The sequence below is a fragment of the Notechis scutatus genome, chromosome 7 (genome assembly GCF_049901735.1).
Source record: "Notechis scutatus isolate UNSWTSFEM ecotype Mainland chromosome 7, rNotScu1.2, whole genome shotgun sequence".
Taxonomy (NCBI): Eukaryota; Metazoa; Chordata; class Lepidosauria; order Squamata; family Elapidae; genus Notechis; species Notechis scutatus.
In genome coordinates, this window is record NC_142015.1 from 27187809 (window position 1) to 27210569 (window position 22761).

At 46.6% G+C, this 22761-nt stretch overlaps 1 protein-coding gene across 7 annotated transcripts in view; it reads right to left on the bottom strand.

The window, feature by feature from the left end:
* CADM1 (cell adhesion molecule 1) overlaps positions 1-22761 on the bottom strand; it is a 197424-nt gene that overhangs the window by 87647 nt on the left and 87016 nt on the right. Inside the window, exon 1 of one of the 7 annotated variants that reach the window (XM_087969757.1) lies at positions 5629-5772. The exons of the other annotated variants lie outside the window; for them this stretch is intronic. Coding sequence (XP_087825883.1) covers positions 5629-5644 — 16 coding nt within the window. The 5' untranslated portion in view covers positions 5645-5772. Of the gene's footprint in view, positions 1-5628; positions 5773-22761 lie in introns of those variants that run through there. 7 annotated transcript variants of the gene reach the window in all.

A 22761-nucleotide genomic window follows, 5' to 3' on the forward strand; every position in this document is an offset into this window, starting at 1 on the left:
TTTCCTTGTTTTAAAAAAAGGGACCAAATGAGCTGCTTCTCTATCAGCTGCCATGATATTTATATCCTCCCAAAGTCCAACCATCAGTCAGAGGAGCATCTTAAATCCACTGACATTTCCTGTTGCAGCCTTTGATGAACACAGCCTGGTCTTTAGGAATGAAATTCATAAAGCTAAACCCATCATTACTGAGCTGGAGGCATGCAAGAGTTTAATTTAGTTAATGCACTTTTTATTCATTACGGGTTCTTTATGAAAGACACCCAGCCTCACTTGCAGAGTGCATTGCTTAATTACCCATGTTTCACTTAAAAAGGGAGAGGGAGGGGAGGGAGGGGAGGGAGAGAGGGAGGGAGGGAGAGAGAGAGAGAGTATTTAAGTTGTCCATCATTACTCCATGCAGGGCAGAACTATGATCGATTGATGTAGTGAGTAATGCACAGTTAGAATGTCAAAGGAAGTTAGCATCATGCTGTTGCATTAGAAAGACTTAAAGAGTATATATTAAGCGAGACAATCAAACTCATTTCAACACTCTCTACATTCTCTCTCTCTTCCTATTGATTTGTGCTGGGTTCTGTATGCGGGGACAGGAGGGGCTAGGCAGCATAAATCCATGGGCTGAGTGTGGAGAAGCATTTCCCAGGCCCTGGGACTCAACTCCCCCGTTGCACACAAGAGAGAGAGGGGCGGGGTCGCAGAAGATAAACAAACAGGCAAATAGCGATGCAGCCAATCACCGAGTACTCCAGGTAGATGGTTCTGTTCAAATAAAAAAGCACTCGTGCCCTGGACCGTGGCGGCATGTAGGATGGAAGAGATCAGCAGAAAGGATCCTGCCATTTAAATGACGAAGAAAATGTGTTCAAAGGATGTAACAACTGCAAAACCACACATAAAAAAAGCCAAAAGTCTTGATATGTCCCATCATCAGCCAGGAGCAAAGATGAAGAGCTTCGATGAAGAAAGGCGAATATACACGTCCCAGGATAGTATTGCAGGATCCAATCTGGGCTGGTCCCCAGGGACCAGAGGCTTATCCTTCCAAGCTTGAGCCCGTCCTCATGATTTGTCAACCTCTGGTCCCGGTGACCAACTCAGGATTGGATCCTGTAAGAGCTTTGCATTGAAACATTTCAGAAGGACAAACTGAATAAGTCAACCAACTTCAGCACTGAGGCTGGCATTAGTAGAACCTGCCCAATGGAGGACCAATGGGACCGATGGAACTCTTCCCAAGTAAAGGAGGCTTGTGAGCTGCACTGAAGTTGGAAGCACCGAGGGAGCTGAAGGTCCCCATCCTTTACCTCAAGCTCACCCAACCTTTCCTAGCAAGTATCATATTGCCTTGAAGGCCTGGAAGGAAAAACCAGGCAGCATAAGTGGGACTCAGAAGACATTCTCCTTAAGTTTCTTTGCTTTTGTGTATTTTCTAAACAGGATGGATTTTTGTGGTTGATGAACAAGTTCTCCAAACTGAACCCAGTGGATGGCTTTGCCCCGCCCAGGGAAAGGAAGCAGTCACACCTGCCAATCAGGCAGAGACAGAAGATGGACCCCTGGTCTCCTGAGGATGGAGATGGTGGCGGCTGCCATGGTCCTCCTAGACAGGCTTGATTTCGGGGGCTTCATGAATGACTCCCCCGTTTTAGCCAGGCCCTGATCGAGGGAACTTAAGAGGCTGCCACCACTTCATGCTACGATAGCAATGCAGACATTGGGGACATCTTGTACTTCCAATCTGGCCCTCCAGATATGCTACCTGCAAAGCTCACCTGGAACAAGATTGGACCAGGTGAGAGGACACCAGGCAGTCCAGAGATGGGAGCGGAGAGAAAGGGATTCATTTCATAGGCAAACACCAAGCCTTTTTCGACAGGGAACTCGAGAGAAGTGAGCAGAATCCTTGGGTGGATTCCAGCAAAATGGTTGCTAAGGGGAAGACTGGGGACAGTCAATTAAGGAAAGTGTCAACCACAACAAGCAAATAAATAAATAAATATCCAACCTAGCAACTAATCTGTAAATCTTCCTCCAACTTAAGACATCACTCACGGAGAAGGTGAAGGATAAGACGGGGTCCTTCTCGCCACTCTTTTCTAGTGCCGACAGCGACTTGCTATCTCTCCGCTAATCTCCCAAATAAAGAGAGGAAATTAAATCAATAGCCCCCTGCATTTTTGTAAGCTCGTCTGTCTCTGTGGGTGCGCTTGTGTACGCATAGGTATCTACGTGGGCCCATTTGGGTCTAAATTGATGGGGGAGGGGGGGAAAGCTTCCACCTGCATACTCTTATTTTTCATTCCAAAACAACCACAACAACAACCAAATGCTTTGACAGTACTAGCTGGAGAGACTGACCGGCTCTGCTGCCCCTATAATCCTCTCCACAACCTCCAAGAGCCCCTCCCCCTTCCTTTGTTTGAGGGTCTCCTGCTTAAGTCAGACATCTAAACCCACCGAACAGAAGCTGCGAGAAAGGTCACTCAACCTCCCCACCGTCTCCTGAACAAACCCAAACCCACCAGGGACTCCAATCGTTCACACTCCCGAGTGTATTTAAGCAGCTCCGGCAACATCACAGCTTTTCCATTTGTTTCCCCGTCCAGTAAGAGGGAAAAAGAAACCCGGTGCATTAGCTAAGGCAGCTGTAAGGAAAAATAGTTAACCTCTATGAAACAAATATTCAGCTGCCACTTTCTGGACTAAAAATAGAGGGATGAGGGATGCTACAAGGTTTACGGCAGATTCTTCGGGTTTCTACTATGGAATCTGACAAAAACAAAAAGACAAAAATAGCCACGTAGCTATTTAAATATCAAGGAATTCCTAAGAATAATTTCAATAAATAAAAACCACCATCTAGCCACTTAAAGGAAACAACATGGACGGAGTAAAGGAGAAGGTAGAAAATTATTTCTGGGGATGATGAGTCTGCATATCGGGATGAGGTATTACAGCTATCCCGCTGGTGCAAAAATAATAATCTTCTATTTAATATTAAGAAGACCAAGGAGGTTATAGTGGACTATAGGAAAAAAAAGAGCAGACATTCAGCCACTGTATATAGAGGGAGTTCGTGTGGAACAGGTGGTTGAATGTAAGTTTCTCGGGACCATCATTACAAATGACCTGACCTGGAGTGCAAACACCGCTGCTTTAATTAAGAAGGCACAACAACGGTTGTATTTACTAAGGATTCTTAGGAAACAACAACTGGCTGAGAGTCTACTGACTACCTTCTATCAGAGTTCAATTGAGAGTATATTATCCTACTGTCTCTGTGTATGGTTCTCGAGCTGCACAGTGGCAGAGAAAAAGGCAATTCAGAGGGTGATCAAGACGGCCCAAAACATCATTGGCTGCTCACTCCCCTCTTTGGAAGAACTGTATAGAAATAGACGTAAGAGGAAGATACTTAATATATTGAATGACTCCTCTCATCCGGGACATCAGCTCTTTGAACTATTACCATCGAGAAGGAGATTTAGGGTATTAAGAACAAGGACGACCAGATTTAAGAACAGTTTTTATCCAAGTGCAGTTTTGAGTTTGAATGCAGGGTCATAAGATTTTTGTGGAATTAAATGGCTGAGAGTAATGGGGTATTTACATTTTTAAATTGCATAGAGATGATTGTATGGTTGGTTGTGTTTAATTTTTTTCTTTTAGTGGTGTTTGTCCAGTTTTTACTTTGTGGAAGAGCACCTCATTTCGTTGCACCTGCTTGCGAGTGTAATGACAAATAAATTCTTATGTCTTAAAAGGAATTCATGTCAATCAAAAACAGAAGCCAGGGCGTTTCCAAAACTCTTGAATGAACTATATAACTAGGTCATCAAGAAGATGTTCTCCAAAAGTTTCTCCCAAATTATTTTCAACAATCACCCCTCTGACCAGGAATTTACCACTGTTTTCAAATCTAGGGCCACACTTAATCCCTCAGTGAAACCTCCGAAACAAAACAGAAACCAAAATAATAATAATAATAATAACAGTTGGAGAAGATAAAAACCAAACACATGGATATTGACATCATATTTAAGCAAATAAATACACTTCAGATCCTTCACTTTCCGTGTTGGCTTTTTCCCTTCTGTAGCAAGCGGTAAAGCCACCCGTTTAGGAGGGGAGGAGCTCCTGTTCCAAAGCATGCAAGTGTGAGTAGATAAATAGGTACCACTTCAGTAGGAAGGTAAGAGCGTTCCATGTGCCTTTGGCATACAGCCATGCTGGGCACATGACCACAGAAGCGTCTTCGGACAACGCTGGCTCCCTTGGCCAAGAAACGGAGATGAGCATCGTGCCCTAGAGCCAGACACGACTGGACTGTGAAACCTCTACCTTCCCAAATCTTTCAGGTTACCCTTGAGATTTGGGCTGTATATCTTCAGAGAGGCCATGAGAGAGAGAGGTGGCCAAAGTGGGAGGAAGCAAGTCCACCAAATGTGGGAGACCTTGGGACAAAGAGAGGTTAAGGCGTCCCCATGGTTTGCTTAGAAGCAATAACAACCATTCTTGCTTTGGGCCTTCATCGTAACGCACACCTGGGGGGGTCTCCATCTCCGCCCTTTCCGTGCTAAGTGGGAAGCAGACTGACCCCAACAGAATTGGCAGAGCTGGGAGGGGGGGCGAGGGGGGGCAGAGAAGAACTCGAGGTGGGCAGGAAGCCTCGAGTCCTGGCTCAGTTCCGCTGCCTGCTTTCCTAACAGCCCTGTTTGGTGTTAGGATTTTCCTCTTGGTTACCCGACCCACAAATCAAAGCTGCCAAAAGCAAAGAGCAGGAGGATAAACACCCACGGATCAGCGCTGTGACATCCCCGCCACGAAAGGATTGTCACAACATTTGCCCATCCAGATGTGATGAGCGACAACACTGGGCTGGGAGGCCCAGAGCAACAATGATCCGTGGCAGGGTTTTTTTTCCCCCCCCCAGCTCTGCAGTTTCTTCCCATTAAGGAAGCGCTGCTGGGTGTGGAGCCCCAGGAGACCCCCGGGAGGGAAACCCCCCACCCTCTCAAGGAGGGCACGAGAGAGAGAGAGAGAGAGAGAGAGAGAGAGAGAGAGAGAGAGAGAGAGAGAGAGAGAGAGAGAGAGAGAGAGAGAGAGAGAGCAGGCGGAGCGGAAATCAAAAGTCCTGGCAAATCAGGGCTAAGCAGGGCTTCATAGAGATGCTTGGGTCAATAAAATGGAACTTATATAAATGTTTCATCATTTCTGGGAGGATTTTTTTTTTTTTTTTAAATCACAAGGTCTCTAAAATGTGCTTTTCAAAGCCCAGCAGGTTTTTATGTCTCCGGTAGAAGGCTGGGACTATGGTTTCATGCCAATATATAATAATTGTAAAGAATTATTAAGACGTTTAACCCTCCTCTGTGTACCTCCGGGCTAGATCAAAGCCCACAACACCACAATATAAAATTGCTTCTTGACGTCTTTGAGGCCAAAAGGATTCAAGTAGACAGAGGAAGTAAAATATGAGACCGTAAGATGGTGGTTTAGCAGTCTATAAAGGCCCCAGCATTGCAAACTCTCACGAACAGACATTTCCAAAGTTTGAGCCTCTATACTTTAGGCATTCATGTTTGAAGTTTTTAAAAAGCCGTAATCTTAAAAAGAGGTTCTTACTGCCAGAAGGAAACATTAGGATGCCTGGAGTCACCAGCCATTTATGTCAGCTTTAAACTTCAGCAGAGGTTAACAAAGCTCATCGGCAGCTTGTCAAATCTGATCTATCGCAGAATTCTCACTGTCTACAGTCAGCCAATGGGTGAGAAAGCTGGAGGCGATAAGGATCCACATTTCTTACCTGCAAATTAAAAGAAAAAGAAAAATGGTGAGACTTAAAATGTTTTTCCAAAGACCTCGGCTGCTATTCTGCCAAAGCATCCACAGCAAAACTGTACAAAAAAAATATTGCAGACCTTATCAGAGGCCAGACTTTCATAAAACAGAAGCGGGGGAGAGAAATGGACCCAGAGACTCAATTAGCTCTTTCTCTCTCGTGGGCAGCGACCAGGATTTAGGCAGGACTTTCAACCAGCCAATTTTATAATTAGGTTCTCTCAGCAGCCCTCAGTCCTCGAATACAGATTCCTGTCGCCATGGGTGCCAACCTTCCTTTTCAGGGGCGTTACCTTCTGTGGCCAAATGCCAACCGTAACAGGAGTAATAATACCACCACAGGAACATTGCAAATTCTCTTTGGTTAAATGTTTTATGTGCCGTAATTTGTGATTCTCCTTTCTGGACAGATGACATTTGTGGAGACCTGCTTCCTTCTCTTTGGTCCAGGGATGTGCCCGTGGGCACCCAGGTTTGATTAGTGGAGGGTCTCCAACTTACACCCCCCCTTGATTTCCCCTGACTCTGCACACAGAGCTTCCTTGGGAAGGTTCCTCGCGGCACAGCCCAACCACCCCCAACAATGAGAAGTTCCTGAAGATCTTGGCCTGACACGGACTGTGCTTTAAAGCCCACCAAATCGGGGGCTTCGGCGTGCCCGGATGTGTCCAGTGTTTCCATCCAAGGCTCCCGTGGCCTCAGCCAGGCTTTGCCCTGCTCCCAGGGTGGGAAGCTATCGGTGGTCCCTCAGAGTCCATTGTTGCTGTGGTTGTGTTGCCCTAACAGCTGTGTTGCTAATTCCTCACCCGCTTCCATCACGCCAACCCCGGGCTCTGCGTGGAGCTGCCCTGCAGTCATTATTCACCAAGCACTCCCATTAACAAACTGCCCTTAATTACAGAGCTAATTGCAAAATTATTTCATAGTAGCAATTATTCCTCTCGGCTCATCCCCAGCTACTTGAAGTAGGAGAGTACCTACAAAGGTGGCACTGAGCCAACTCATCAATGACCAGAGACTATCTTTAAAGTGGGTTTTCCAGAAAAATACACCAATGACCACATCCTGGACTATCATCCCAAGCTTTTCCTTGAGTCAAATTCCTTCCTTCCTTCCTTCCTTCCTTCCTACCTTCCTTCCTTCCTTCCTTCCTTCCTCTCTCCCTTTTTCTTTTTCTTCCTTCTTTCCTTCCTTCCTTCCTTCCTTTCTTTTTCTTTCTTCCTTTCTTTCCCATCTCTTCCAGCTGAGATTCCCAGTTAAAGAGGCATGTTTGCAACTGGTTAGCCCCGCTAGTGCTAGCAATTGCCTCTATACTTAACATCACTCTTTACCAGAGGCAGCTCTGCGGCTGAACAGATTCATTTTGTTTCTCTCAAGGCTGGAATGGCTTCTCCTTCTTCCTTTAGAGAGGAATCCTTCACAGTGACAACTAAAGGTGAGCATTTGAAGAGGGAGGCCTTGGCAGCCCCTTGTTCCTGCCCAGGAAGGCGGGGGGAACCCACTCCTGTTTCCAAACAATCACACTTCCTCCCTCAATCATCATAAGATATATCAGAGCCAACCAAATCAGAGCAGACCAATCACTTCCCCATGCAAAAATGCACCAGAGCTGGTGTGTGCTCTAAAAATCTGGGTGGGGAGATCCGTTTGAGGGAGAAGGTCACAATTCACCAAATGGTCGCAATTCACCAAGTTAGGTTCCAACCTAAGTAGGGGCAGATCAGGCCACCTGCTTCTATTTTTCTCTGTACTTTTCCATTTACCTACTTCAATCCCCTCAACTCCTGCTATGCCCCAATTTCCACCCACCCTCCCCAGCCTGCAATATTTGAAAGATGTACCCCATAAAGTGGGGGCCTTAGTGCTCATTTTTAGTGCCGAATCAGACCCACAACCAGGTCTGCTAGTTGTGTCCTGCAGAATCCCCCTTCCTCCAAGGAAGAGGCCGATCTTACTAAAGGGGAGTATTTTAGCTGGGCTGGCCCTCAATCCGCCAACCGCACACGCCAGGAGAGCATTTCAACTGCCAAAAAGGACAGTCCCCAAGTGGGAGCCAGATGCAAATTCAGCCAGGCTACGTTCAAGGAGGAACACCTGGAAGTAATCTTTAACATCTGATTTAAATGTTGACATCTGCTGTTGCTGATGGGCTTCCAACTTTCCTGCCTGGGGTGGGGAGTTTAGATTGGAGTTGGAAGGGACTTTATAGGTCATCTAGTCCAACCCCCCAGCAAAGCAGAAGACCCTACACTATTTCTGACAAGTGTAGGGTGGGCTACATCTCTTTCCCTGGGTGGGGTCACCAGAGACTGTCCTCACCTGAAGGGGGTCCTGGGCTCTGCAAGAACCACAATGGTAGAACATGTGTCAAGGAAGGATAAAAAAATTAGTTCTACCCTACAAGCAATCTGAACTTTGCAAAATTCCTAGAATCAAATAAGATGCTAAGGAAATTTCCATAATAAGAGATTTAACGAGGCCTTGAACAGTTTTCCTCCTTCCTCCTTGGTATGGCAAAACAAAGTTTGAGGACTGCCACCGATTCCCAGAATGAAGTTTACACTAAATGGTTTTGTTCCAGCGTTTCTTCCCGGGCTCAGATTTAATATCAAACTCCAACAAACACAGCCACCCCCAAGACAAATGAGGCTCACATGTGCAATGCAACCACAGTTAGATTAAAAACTCCTCATAGATCAACGTGAGGAGCCAGTAAGTGAGTGTATTTCATTTTGATTATTGCACGTATGGCACTGATGAGAAAAGCCGAGGTAGATTAATCTGCGTGCTCATGTGAGGAGGAGGAGGCATGTTAGGGGGTCTTTCTTGGAAAAAACAGAAATGCGAGATGCTTGGACCATCTGAGCAAGGATGTTGATTTGGGCCGAGGATGCCAACTTCTTCCTTAAGGAAGTCCATCTAGTGAGACTCTCTTGATGGATTCCGTGTAAATTCTCTGCCCGAATATTTTTATCATTCTCCCGCTCGCAAATATGTTAGCTACGAGAGCAATTCCTGGAAAAAGATCTATTCTGAAACTCAAGGGCTTTCCACAGTCAGAGAAAGCCAATATCATAAGCCATAAATTGACATTTCTCTGTTATTGTCATTTTTTCTCTCTTAAAACAGCCATCATAGTCTAAAGCACCTTGAATATCAAGCTACGAGATCAAAAAGGAAATGCACACCAGAGTAAAAGGTTGTTTAAATCAAGCAGTGAAAGGAAATGCGCAGATATGAAAACAGAATTTTCCCTGCAATGTTTGATAAATTTGGTTAGCCTTGAGAAGGAGAGAATGAGGCTGGATATGATATCCCCTCTTCACCTGGGAGAGGATGCTTCACAGAAGGTTGAGCACTGCTTGCCATCACAGAGTCTTTGAAATACGGGAGGAAAACGCGCCTGAAGGAAAGCCTTGCTAACAAGGGGAACCGTTCGGCCATGGAACCAACCCAGGACCCAGGACAACGGTGGGCTGTTCTTCACCAGGAGTCTTCAAACGGAGGCTGGACGGCCATCTGTCCAGGAGGCCCTCACTGAATTCCTGCACAGTTCAGAGGGTTGGGTTAGAAAGTTAGGTGACTCCCTTCTCCATGAAGCCGGGGCAAGGAAGAAAAGCCCAGGCCACAAGCAATGGCATAGGCCATGGTCTAAATCAGGGGTCTCCAACCTTGTCAACTTTAAGCCAGGGGGACGGACTTCAACTCCCAGAATTCTTTGGTTCTTAATAAGTTGACTAAGTTGAAGTCCTCCAGGCTTAAAGTTGCCAAGGTTGGAGAGCCCTGCTCTAAATCCCTTCTGTTAGGCAATGCCATCCTGAAACAGCCTCCACCCCACCCCAGAGATTCAGAGGGACCCAACCCCGTTAAGCCTTCGACAAGGCACTGAAGGCCTGCCTGTTCCCTCGGGGATCTGGGCCAGGGTGGGGATGAGCTCTGCTACCCTGGGTGCAGAGTTGACCATCCTCAGGTGCTAGGAGGGTCATGTTTGGGGATGTTCAAAGGTGGGTATTCAGCCGGTTCTGACAGGTTTTGGAGAACCAGTAGTGGAAATATTGAGTAGTTGGGAGAACTGGCCAATCCCACCTCTGACTGGCCCCACCAACCCCATCTCTTCTCTGCCTCCCATCGAGTCCCAGCTGATCGGCTGGGTCTCCTTTGGTTGCCCTGCACAGGAGAACGGAGCTGGAAAGCAGGTTAGTGGGGTGGGGAGGGAAGGGGGATTTTGCGGTAACCTTCCCCTGCCACGCCCACAGAACCAGTAGTAAAAATAAAAATGAATCCCACCACTGGCCCGGATGGGGCTTGTTTTTAATCTTGCAGCCCAGCTGGCGTCCCTCGGGTGAGAAGGATATAGCTACATAAATGATACGAATAAAATAAATAAACGTCCTCTGGGGGAGAAGGGCGTGTTTGTTTTTATGAATTCCCGTGAGCCAACAAGAATGAGCCAAATGGCTGTAAAAGTCCTGGAGGCGAGCAAGTGAGTTTGTCTCAGAGCCAGGCAGGGCTGGAGGAGGGGGGTGGGTTTTAAGGATGAGCAGCCCCACCCACTCGCTCTTTCTCCAAAGCGTTCGCCGGATTCTCTTTTCAAAGCCAGGCATTTGTTCTCAGGGAGGCCAGCTGCGGGCCAAGCAAATTGCAGGGGGTGTTAATACGCCTCTGGCCCTGCCTGCTTTCCTTCCTCAAAGAGGGGATGGCAGAGGGGAGGGGGTCCACCAGCAGCCCACCCCAGGAAATGGTGGAAGCGCCGGGGCTTTTGATGGCCCCGAAAGGCCCGCTTTGCCTCCCGCTTCCTGTAGGTGGAAGCAAACACCTGGCAGAGAAGATGAGGCTGCTGAATGCTCTGGCCCGGAGCATCGAGATGGGCGCGCTCCTTCCTTTCCCGGCGTTGGCTGACTGAGCCGTACCGGAGCACTTCGCAGGGGCCAACAAGCCCAGTGGAAAGCCACCTGGGCCTCTGAAACAGGCCCCATTGCCAGAGGTGTCCTGGCAAGTCAAAAAAACAGCTGGGTCTTCAAGATGAGCACAACGGTTTCCCCTCTAAACATCCACCCTGTATCTCCAAGAGAGCAATCCCCAGGTATGTTTCCTGCTATAGGACACACGTGGAGTTTCCTCAGGGGTCAATTCTGGGATGCTCTAACCCAAGGGTCTCCAATCTTGGCAACGTGAAGACTTGTGGACTTCAACTCCCAGAGTTCCTCAGCCAGCAAAGCCGAGGAACTCTGGGAGGACTCTGGTTGAGGAACTCTGGGAGTTGAAGTCCACAAGGCTTCACGTTGCCAAGGTTGGGGACCCCTGCTCTAACCAACTGGCTTCCAAAACAGGCCTCAGTAACTTGGGGACAACTTAGGGGGAGGATACCTCGACATGCTCAAGATAAAGGTTCAAGGTCGGAGAGAAGCTGACAAGGAAGGTGCCAAGATAGCTTCCTTAACAGGGCAGGGATCACTGGGAGAAGCAAGATGTCCCACTCCTTAAGCCAACAGTTCTCGATTCCACTGGCTAAAGCAGAAGGAACTCTACGTAGATATATGAGATAAAAATGCTTTAACTATGATGACACCAAATCTTAGGACTGTTGCCATGTCACACGTTCACTGTGTGCCACTGAAATGCAGGGGAACAACTAAGCGTGGCACTGGCCTGGCTTCACCCTTGGCAAGCCACTCTTCCCTTCTCACCAGCAGAAGGGTTCCCGCAATACGATGCATTTCCTTAGTCCTACCTCTGCCAAAAAGAGACGCAACCATGCCAGGAGCATAGATTGGTTGCCCATCAGAGCATCCCTACCACCAGTCAGTCCTCATTTATTTCCATCGATGATCATAACTAGGAATATACACCAACAAGGCATTGGGGAAACCCAACTGGGATGGACTACACCCTCCCAGTACCTTTTCTCCAACCCCACCCCCACCAAAACATACTTCTGTCTGCTCATTTGACCATGGTGGTCAAGAGGCATCTCTCAGATGATAGAACTTCCTAAATCATGTCGGGTTTTCTCACCAGCCATAATAAGCCCCATAAGCAGTTATCTGAATTGACATTCTTTGGGTTGAAACATTTAATTCTCTACTTTTTAGTACATGCTGTCAGGACAAGATGGCTTAAAGGCCTAACAAGTGTGAAAATGTGAGCACCCCTAATATGAGTTGTTTACTTTTCCTAGGGGGAAAAAAATCAATTTGCCTGAAAACTGCCATTTTTCCAACAGTACATTCTGCATTTTTGTTCTCTCCTCTAGCAAAATGATAACCTAAAATTATTTTCAAAAATAAATGGAGGAAAAATGGGGAAGAGGAAAAGAGACTCAAAATATTCATCTTTTAAATTAGCCCAATTTACTGAACCTGAATAATACTTTCTTGCAGCAATTTCTACTCGAATTATTTAATTTTATATCATCTTCCTCAGATCTAAAAACAGAAGGTTTCCTGGCATTGAAGAGAAGTTTTTCTATCCTTCCACATATCTATTTCTTGATGTGGTGTATTTCTAAACACATATTTATGCCTGCAACATTTTAGGTACCAATTTAAAAACCAGGAAATATTCCAGAAACATTTTTTTTTAGGAAGAAAGAAGCTGGACAAAAATAAAAGGAGCATCTGGAACACCACCAACCACTTCTCCCCACCCAGAGACATCACCTGTTTTCCCAAAGTTGAGTTGCTCCCAAGGCAGTATATATTACTTATTACTTTATTTCTTTGTAATTAAATGCTGCTGGAAGAGCTCCAAAGAGCTTACATTCAATCAATAAAAGTGACATAGTTTCTGCTTGCAGACTTGAGGTCTACAAAGCCCAACACAAAGACAGAAAAGGAGGGGGAAAGGGAGGGGGGGAAATGCCAAGTCAGATGCTAATTCTTCAAATTAAATCATCCTTCCCTGGGGAAAGGATGGTGGAGGGCAGGCTCCCTTGGAGATGTCTATCTTAGCCACAAGGAGCTTTTGGCTTTCCTCTCCCATCTCTGCCTGATGAAATAGGTGGGTGGGTTCCGAAAACAAAAACGCTTTGACTCTCGTCTTCTTCTTTTCTCTGAAATATTTCACAGGGCCAGTAAAACTGAATCCAGAAGGAGGCGGCTTTAATAGAAGACCTGCGAGAGGAAGAGGCTGGCACCAGCGCAGGCCCAGGAGCTGCCTCGCTTAAGCCCTGCAGAGACCCAGCTTTTCTCACAGCTATGGCAGCTCATCTCAAAACAGGGAATCCGCACGGGATCCAGGAAAACAATAAAATATAATAAAATAATCAAGATTAATTGATTCATCCATGCATGTAAAAGAATGCCTATGCCAGAGTCAATCAGACAGCTCCCCTCTCAGTTTTCTCAGCTCCATCACCAAGCTTGATTATGAACAAAATTGAATTACACAAATATTTCACTAAATATCTTTTTAAGCCTCATTAATATTAATATCAAATCTCTCTCCTTGGCGCTTGGCATTTAAAACCCCATTTCAAAAAAACAAAAAAAGTATCTCTAATTTAAGGCAGACTTCCAGCATGAGAATGAGAAAAGGCCCTTGCCCGGACCGCCTCCTTCGGCTCCTGGAGAGGCCCCACCGTCTGCCCGGGGTCCTCCTCCACGTCCCTCCAGGAGGAGGAAGCTCAAAAACCAACCTTGAGTTCCTCAGGTGTCCCAGATGTCTGAGCTGTGAAGGCAATTCCAGTGGCTCTGAAGAAGACCTGAGCCCCTTCCCAACATCTGTGGCTCTCCATGGAAGCTCAGCCAAGATGGGACACTGGAAATGGAGTCGCCAAGGCAGAGAGGTGGATCTGAAGTGCAGGCAGCCCAGGCTAGGCTCCCGCCATCTCTCCTCGCTAAATTCAGCACAAACGTTACTGCCGTCTAGTTGTTACCATCTCTCATGATTTGCTTCTTCGTGTTGTGGTGATGGTGCCTATCCTTGGTTGGAGCTGTGGCTCTCTTGAGAAAGGATTTGCCTTTGCAACTAACCTTCCCAACCAGAACCTCAATTGTCAACCAACAACTCAAAGATAAACAAATTGGGAGGGTTTTTTGGAGGAGGGAATGAGGAGTGGTCTGACAAGCAGGGCGCAGCCAATTGCCTAAATTACTCAACCACCACCACCACCACAAGGTCACTTTCTCTCAAAGGCAACATGCACAGTGTGGAGAACACACAACAAACATCTGGAAAGTCACCCTTTTCTTTTATAGAAGACAAAAACCTCACAATTTTCTCCAAGAACTCTGGATCGTGCAAACTAGCTAGAGAATCTGGGTCAAAGGAGGAACCAGGTGAAGAAGTGGGTCTTATTTCATTTTATTTTTTTACTCAGACAGCAAGGGACAAGCCACTAAACTGAGCCTTATCGGACGTCATCTTGTGACATCGCCAGGGCTACTTGGCAACTCCTAAGCTCCAGAGACACAAAGAGACTCTGCAGCCTCCAAATTCCTTGGAGAATCCAGGCCAGGAAAAGCAACAGTGGCCATTCCAGAGTCACCCAACCCAGCTCTCTCTCTCTGGCTTTCTAGGTATATCGTCAATTGGGAGTATCCAAAATTTCATCTTCAGATTGGTCCCAGGAATACAATCCAGTGGGATGACTGATCAAGAGAAGTAAGACCCAGAAGAGAAGGTGGACATTGAGCTAGAACAGGGGGTAGCGGTAGGGTCAGCTGACTGGGGAATTCCGGGACTTGAAATCCATAAGTCTTAAAGTTGCCATGGTTGGAGACCCCTGAGTTAAAGAAGAACGAGGTGCTCAAGAGGCTTGGTCTCTTTCCCACCATACCACCCACTCTCCCCAGAATCTCTGCTAGCCCCCTCTCCTCCTGGGTCTTCCTGGGAGGAGGGGGTGGAACCAAGCGCTTTCAGAGAGTCTTTGAAGAAGGATTCCTCCCTCCTCCCCCGTCAATTGGTAACTGTTTTTTGGTAGGGATTATGTTATTTATTGAACTGCTGTTTCTGTTTATTAGGTAATGGGATTGGAGGTTCATTTTCTACCCAAACATTTTATCCCACGTATTGTAAGCTGTGGTGAGTCCAGAAGGAGTTCTGACACAAAGATTTCAATAATGTAATATAATTGCAGTCCTGCTACTAAATACCCAAGGACTTACAATGGTTTCAAGCAGCCGGCTCTCCCTTTTTTTGATTAACCGGGGCCCCTCCCAATAAAATGTTGGGTTTGAAGGACGTTTGCAAGATTAAACCTCCTGATATTCCCCAGATTTGTTTGCTGGAGTGTTCTCGTCATCCTAACAGGACCTCAGCTCCCCGGCACTCTTTTCCTAGGTTCCCCCCGCCCTCCTATGACTACAACTCCAGGACTTTTAGCCTCGCAAGAGATTAATTAGCACAGCAGTTGCCTCCCTTTTCAATGCACAGTGAAGCTCTGTTAATGAGTGAGGAGTCTCGGCACTTTGGTGGCCCTTTCTCAAACAAGGACCAATTACTAAGTGTCTTTAGTCTCTTCTCCCTGGTTAGTTTCTGTCCCCATGAGATGGCCTCTCATGGCTAACACCTGCTCCATGCCAGGCGCTTGAATGAACATCCAGAGGATGCCCCCTCCAGATGGGGTCTGCTGCCTGCAGTTCTGTGCCCCCCCCCTGCATCTCCTGATGCAAGAGTGTTCCATGTTTCATGGACAGGCCTCCAGGGGGGTGGAAACATCGGTGGCCAAGAGAAGCAACGAGGAGGCACCATTGATGACTTGTTCACCTTTGCCTGGCATTATATACTGCCAACGCGCAAGGCCGTGGCTGCCACTCTTGGATCCCATTGGACACAGCAGACAAACCAGGGCACACATTAAAGCAAACCAAAGTGGGAAGGAAGTGGAAGGAGAAAGAAGAAGAGGACAGCCAGTGGCAAGACGGAGGGACCCAAGTTACGGGGACAATGCCCCCCCCCGCCGGAAGACCAGGGAGAGAATGTCTACATGGACCACTAGGAGCTGAAAACAGCTGGAAGGCACACGGATTATGTGGCCTTCTCCATCGTGGGAAGAGCTATCGAATTTCCCTTCAGGATGCAGAGCTGCTCCTTGTTAGATAGTTTGAAGGTGTCAACTGCCATCTCTCTCTCTCGTTTGTGCTTCGATACATGCGGTGACAATCTGCCATGAATTATGGGGAGGATGGATGGGAGGGGGGGCTGCTTGGGGGAAAGCGAGAGGAGCTGTATCCCCTCCCCCCTTTTCCAAGACTCTACTTGCTCCCCACAAGGCTGTTTCTCCCCACAAGGCTGTTTCAAGGTCAGCTTTTGGGGAGAAGAAGGCAGCTGCACACCAACCTCTGCTTGAAGTGACTATTCTCAAAACATCTTACTTGGACCTGATTGGTCAGGGGCGGGAGCAGTGAGGGGAGGCAGCTAAGGGAGGGAAAAGTTGAACTTGGGGATTTGGGCACACGATCCTCAGTTCTGGCTATGTAGTGCTACAAGGTACTTGGCTTCGAGTAAAACCATATACCTTTCTCAACAAATGGAGCCAAGGATGGTTTCTATTTAGAGGTTTAAGCTGCAGCAGGTCTGACAGAAGGAGGTGTTGAGCCTCACAACAAAGGCTCAAGTTTGCCATCAGGTGAGCCCACCCATGAATCCTGAAAGGCAACCTGGAGACGCAGCCACAGGTAAGTTCAGTCCGGCACCCAGAAACAAGCCTTTGGCAGCTGGTCAAAGTAATTCTACATTCCCTTGACCTGCTGTTTCTTTTCTTCCTTTCCTTTTCCAGACAAGATTCCCTTGCCATCTGGATCAGCCCACATCCAGGGCTGAATGGGTCCAGATGGGTCTGGAAACAAGGAGTTCAGCATTCAGTGTGGTGGATAATACCACATATTGCACATTTTTCAGCTTGATAATGGCACAAAAATGGATGCTGAGGTGCAGAAACTGAGCTGATTTCCATAACTGCAACCCTCTTGTCGTTTCCCCGGAATGATCTGTCCTTGAAGAGAGAACCACTGCAGGATAAAAGGAGAACATCCCGCCGTAATGATTCCTGGGGAGTTTATGGCCCAACTAGACATTAAATAACCGTCCTGACCTCCATGCACATTAACTAATCTGGCAATGGAAAGTTACCACGATGACATTTCAAAAATTGAATTTTATGTTACTATAACAAGCTAGAGCTGAAATCAGTACAATTTACATTTGGCTTGTCAGCTTTAAACACTCCGGTACCTAATGCAATGTTCCTCAACAAAAATTTGATGAATTTCAGGAAGAGTTTTGTTTCATCCTGATCAGCCACCTCAAAGGAATTATGCCAGTTGTTTGTCATGTTTGTCATTCCTAAGATAAATAAAAAACTGAAAGAACTTTAACTTACCTGGAGAACTATGGTGACAATGCAACATCTGTGTGAGCAAATTCTATCCTACTCTGGTAAGAGATTACTTTAATCTGATCCCTTAGAAGTCAGTTATTAGGTATCCTGAAAAATGTCTCTAGATGAAGAGATGCATAACATGGTTTTAAGCATGACAACATGATCAAAGCGCACATTATTTTGAAACTACAGAAGTCAAAAATAATAACTCTTTATGTGGAAAGTAAGGCTGCAAAACTCAGATTCTGGTAACCAGATGGGGGACAGGGGGATAAGAGCTGAACCCAAGAGACCTCACTTTTTAATTAAAGACAATGGACTAAGGGGAGAAATGGCAGGTCTGCCATATCACAAGTGTGGCCTCTGAACAGAGATTAACAACGGGGAGATTTTAAGCACAGGATCGGTCTCCCTGATAAACAGATTCAAGTCTGCCTGTCCATTCTGACGTCTTTGGGATCCAGCACACCCATATCTGGTTTTTTTTTTCCAGCTTTCCTCTAAAGCTCTCTGACCAGGTGTCCTCCACCAAGTCCCACCCACTCGGCTGGCCAGAGGGAAGTTGTCCAGCATCTCTAGAAGCTCCTCTCTAGGCAGCCGGTTCATTACCAGCGATCTTTCCTTCAAGGGAGACTGACAGGTCATGTCAGTGGACTCAGAAGAGCCCTGGATGAGAATAGTGGCCATGGGAACCTGTATGGTGGAACAGCTCCTAAATTTCATAGTAGAAGCTTTTCTTTGGACAAAATAGAACCCCCTGGCTTTCCCTTCATTAGCGCACAAAGCAGAAGGAATGGAGTAGTGCAAAAGGGACAAGGATGCCAGAGGGTGTTGCTTTTCCCTGTCTGACCTCTCTCTCCGTAGGACAGCTGTAGGCTTGGCTGGAGAACAAACCAGCCCCATTGCCCTGGGGCACTGGAGTATCCAGGAAGAAGGAGAGAAAGGGGAAGGGGGCTTGGCTGGGAGCCCTCCTAAAAGTTAGGAACTTGGCCACATTCCGGTAATAACCACGGCAAACTATCATTTAGGCAGTGCCACGTACATCACAGAGTCCCACATAAGACACTGGGAGAGTCTAGGATTGTGTGTGTGTGTGTGGGGGGGGTGTTGGAGGCTTGTGGTGTGCTTAAATACCAGGCATGTTCTGAGGGAGCCGTGACTTTGTACCCTTTCCAAAGAGATGGGCCAGACTGGCACTCCCCTGTGCAAATTCACTTTAAGGCCATGCTATCTCAGCCGGAGTAAGAGAGAGAAGCTTTAGCAGGGCATGGGTGCCTTTCGCAGCTTTAGCCCCAAGAAAGACCTCCAAGCATACAAGGCTCACTACTCCGTGTAAAGCAATTCCAAATACTGTAGGGCAATCCCATTTAAAACTATTTCCCACTTTTCTCTTGCTCACTTTGGATTCAATCCATCTTGCAAAAGAAATAGTTGTGCTTAAAAAAAAAAACACCTAAGAACGCATTGGCTGAGTTTCAAAGATAGAATCTTATTTATTAAACTATGTGGATTGAAAAGAAAAACGGGAGGGAAGCATGACTCTGCTGAAGTTTAAATAAACCCAGTGGGATGTTTCGTGGCATGTCCACAAAATGAAGCCGAGAGGGCTGGGTGTCCACCCGGATTCCTTGGATGGCATTTGTTCTCCAAGTTGGATTTTGCTCTCTAACCGGAAGGCAAGAAGGATGGGAATGAGGTCCCCTGCTTTTTAATAGTAACAAAATAATATGCTATCAGAGAAACATGTATGCCAGAGCACTAAATGCCCTGAGTAAAGTTAATTTGCCAGTAACCTATTTCAAGATCCGTACTTGAGCAATCCAACCAAATACGTGTGTTTTGTGTCGATGGAAGTGCTATTGGGCTGGCAGGGAACGGACACCATGGATGATCTCCATGTGTGAAGGAGATCCACGGTGTGCTAAGGAGGGGCACTGGGTTGGGGCAGATTCGGGTGGTGTCCACGTGAGTGTGAACTCCCACCAAAACCCATCCAAGCTGCAGATGCCCCCCATCCATCCATCCATCCTTCCATCCTTTCGGGGGCATTTGCTGAAAACAGCTTAAAATGAGTTCCATTATCTGAACTTCCAACCCCTGCACTTGTCCTTCTGCAGGGACAGCTTGATTGATACCTGCCATTTTCCCACAAGCAGACCACAAAACATAAAGATACAAGCATGGTTTCCACCACCACCCCTATTTTTGGAAACCTCACACATTTGTTAATTCAGCCAAGGAATAAAGTAGATTTGACCATTTTTCTTTGAGGGGGGTGGGAGGGGGATCTGTCTGAAATGCATCATTTCCCATTCTTCATAAAGTCTTGAAACCATTAACCAACTTTGTTAAACACAGGGTCAGGCTGATAGCCCAAGTGGAATCTAGAGATATTTGAATCACTCCAAAATATTATCTGAAATCAAATGCCTACTGGACCTTGAAGGCTGTGAAAATCCCTATTAGCAGACTGCTGCTGCAAATATTAAAGCTACTGTTGTTAAGGAAGGAAGGAGGGGAGGAAGGAAGGAAGGAAGGAAGGAAGGAGGGGGGGAAGAAAGGGAGGGAAGGAGGGAGGGAATGAAGGAAGGAGGGAGGGAGAAAGGAGGGAAGGAGGGAAGGAGGAAGGGAGGGAAGGAAGGAAGGAAGGAAGGAAGACAGGAAGGCAAACAAAAGAGGAGAGATGACTAACTCTTTAAATGGGTCCTGATGTCTTTTCGTGAACCAACTGACCACGAGTCAATTGGACGGTGGCTGCAGTGACCCACTCAGTCTCTAACGCCCGCAATGTAACCTGTTTGTAAGTCCAGCCCTGTCTGTGATGGGAAGACAAAGTCAACAGAAGATAGATAGAGTTGATCTCTGCTGCAGACTCAACACAAGCATGTGTTTTCTCTGGAACTCTATTATATTAAAAAGAGAGATGCTAATGTGACATTTTAGCAGCACAAAAGGAGATTCTGTTCTAAAATTAGGGCATAAATCAAACACAGATATTCTCTCAGACATACAATCAACCCCAATTTTACTCCTCCTCTTTCTACATCGAGGGTTGTATTTAATTCCAACCAGCATGTTTCAACAGGAGATGCTACACTTTGAAGTTCACAAGAGGGCCAAGAAGAGAAGCAGCTCGGCAAGTCAACGTGAGCTTCCCCTACATACCAAAGTAGCTGGAGAAGAAAGGGAGGGAGGGAAGGAGGAAGGGAAGGAGGGAGGAAGGGAAGGAAGGAGGGAGGGAGGGAAGGAAGGAGGGAGGGAGGGAGGGAAGGAGGGAAGGAAGGAGGGAGGGAAGGAGCGAGGAAAATGGAAAGGGAGACCCGGGGGGAGGTCTTTGGAGGCACTTGAGTATATCCCCCATGCCAGGACTTGGGGGTCCCCACGTCTCCTTCCGAGACGTCGAGGGTCGTTTTGCACCTATGGCAACCCAACAGTTGTGCTTCCAAAGCATCTTCCTCCAGATCAAGGGTATCAGCTGAGGATCGCACACTACAATATGTTGTGGGTGGATGGTTCCAAGGCAGGCAAGCACTAGATTTGATTTCATTTGCCTCTCAATGCCATTAAAATTAAATTAATCAAAATTAATATGATCACTCCCCAGTTAAATATTTTCCCCTTCTATCTGATTAACTACAATCTGGGAGCAACTTCTGGTGGTCTCTGGGGAGAGCACCAGGTTTTCGGAGGCTGCTCCAGAGTTCCGGGTTGCACCCTGCTGGTGAGGGCTGAAGTGTGCAAACCCAGCCGATTATGGCTTATTCCATGAACCACGGCCTGGCCTGGGGTGGTCTCTTCGGAGAGGCCAGGAGCCATGGAAGGAGGGGGGGGCTTGCAACCCCCATGCTGAGCCCCCGGGGAGGCCACATTCACCAGTCATGTTCCCCCTGCAGGGAGGAGGAGCCGAAAGCCCCGTGGAAGGAAGCCCACCGCCTTCCCGCCTCCTCCTGGACCCCAAGGCAGACAAAGAGGGTTGCTTGTTCCAGGGGGCTCTTTTCTTGCTCTGGGAAAGGGATTTTGCTTCCATTGTTGGGGGAAGAAAAGGCAGCTTTTTCCTTCTATTTGCCTCACTTAGGCCTATTTAAATAACTTTGACTATAATTTGCCATTCTGTTAATATGCTGGTGTTAATGGCTATTTTCTCCACTTCTTTGTACTTGATGCCTTCAGTTTCCTCCACTCAGTATTTCTTTCAGTACATAAAGTTTGGGAGGGGGAAGGGGGGGGAGAAAGAGGAGGTGGAAGAGGAGGAAGAGAAGGAGAAGGAGCAGGAGAAGGAAGAAGAGGAGGAGGAGGAGGAGGAGGAAGAGAAGGAGACATCCTCATCATGAAGGAAGTCTGAGAGAAAAGGCCCAACTTTTCAACCACATTCAGAACCCCGAAGGTAAGAGGAGAATTAACTGATATGGAATTAATAGAAATTAATTGACAAGCGTAGATGAAATATGGAGGACTGGTTAAAAAGAGAGAAAGAGAGAGAGAAAAGTGAAGTGTTTTACTGAGCTTAATGCATTAGAAAAACATCTCCCAGCCATCCAGAAATGCAATAACTAGACTTAAATAGGCCACAGGGTTTTTTTTTTCCCAAAGAGGAAAAAATATCTGAGGCTTATCGTACAGGGGTAAAAAAAAAAAACCCACAGTGCATAAATTAGCATCCCCTTTGTTTTGAACTCAATGAATTTATATCATCCTTCAACACTATTTAGGCAAAGCAAATACAAACAAGAAAATCACATTATTCTTTCCCAGCCACACACAAAAATGATCTGGATATTCACATTTAAAACTGCTATCATTGATTAGCTTAAGGCAATTATTTCTCCTGCTGCATTCTTTTTTACAATAATTTTAAAAAGAATTCATGTCTCTCGCCTAACAAGAAAAATGAAATCCCATTAGTTGAGTCTCCAGTGGATATTAACGTTCCTTTTGTTTACAAAGGTTAATATCTCCCAAATAAAGGAACACACACTGCCTGTTAAAATAATTACATCATGACATTTCAGAAAGGTTGGCAGATAGACATGCTTTCAAGCAAAGAAACAAACAAAGTAAGTAGGATACTTTTTTTAAAAAAAAACCTGTGATTTAAACAAACAGAAGCTATTCTGTCCCCAATGCTACTGGGGTGTTTGTCTTAATATTTCCCCCATCCCACAGGACCGACTCTTTTCAGAGTTAGTATTCAGAAGGCCACACTGATGACCACCGAAAACCAACCTTCTGAACCCAACAGGCCGTTGACTTACAAGGTCTCAGCACTTTCTTCATCACAAAGGAATGGACTGCTCCCTCCCATCCCATGTCAGGGGGTCTTCCAATTATTTGTGGTGACAACTGGAGCAGCTCCAGGGCTGCACCAGAAGACCCTCTGTGGTTCTTGGTAGCCTTTCCAGCCTTGTTGTTGGTTTACATTGAATCCAACTATAAGGATACTGACATGAGTGTGTAGATGAGTTTTGTTGGGAAAGGAGGCTGACAAGCACAGGAGAAAGCTGTAATGGTGACCTCTACTTTGTAGACTGCATTGTTATTTCCTTCCTCCCTCCCTCCCTCCATTCCTTCCTCCCTCTCTTTCTCTCCCGCTCTCT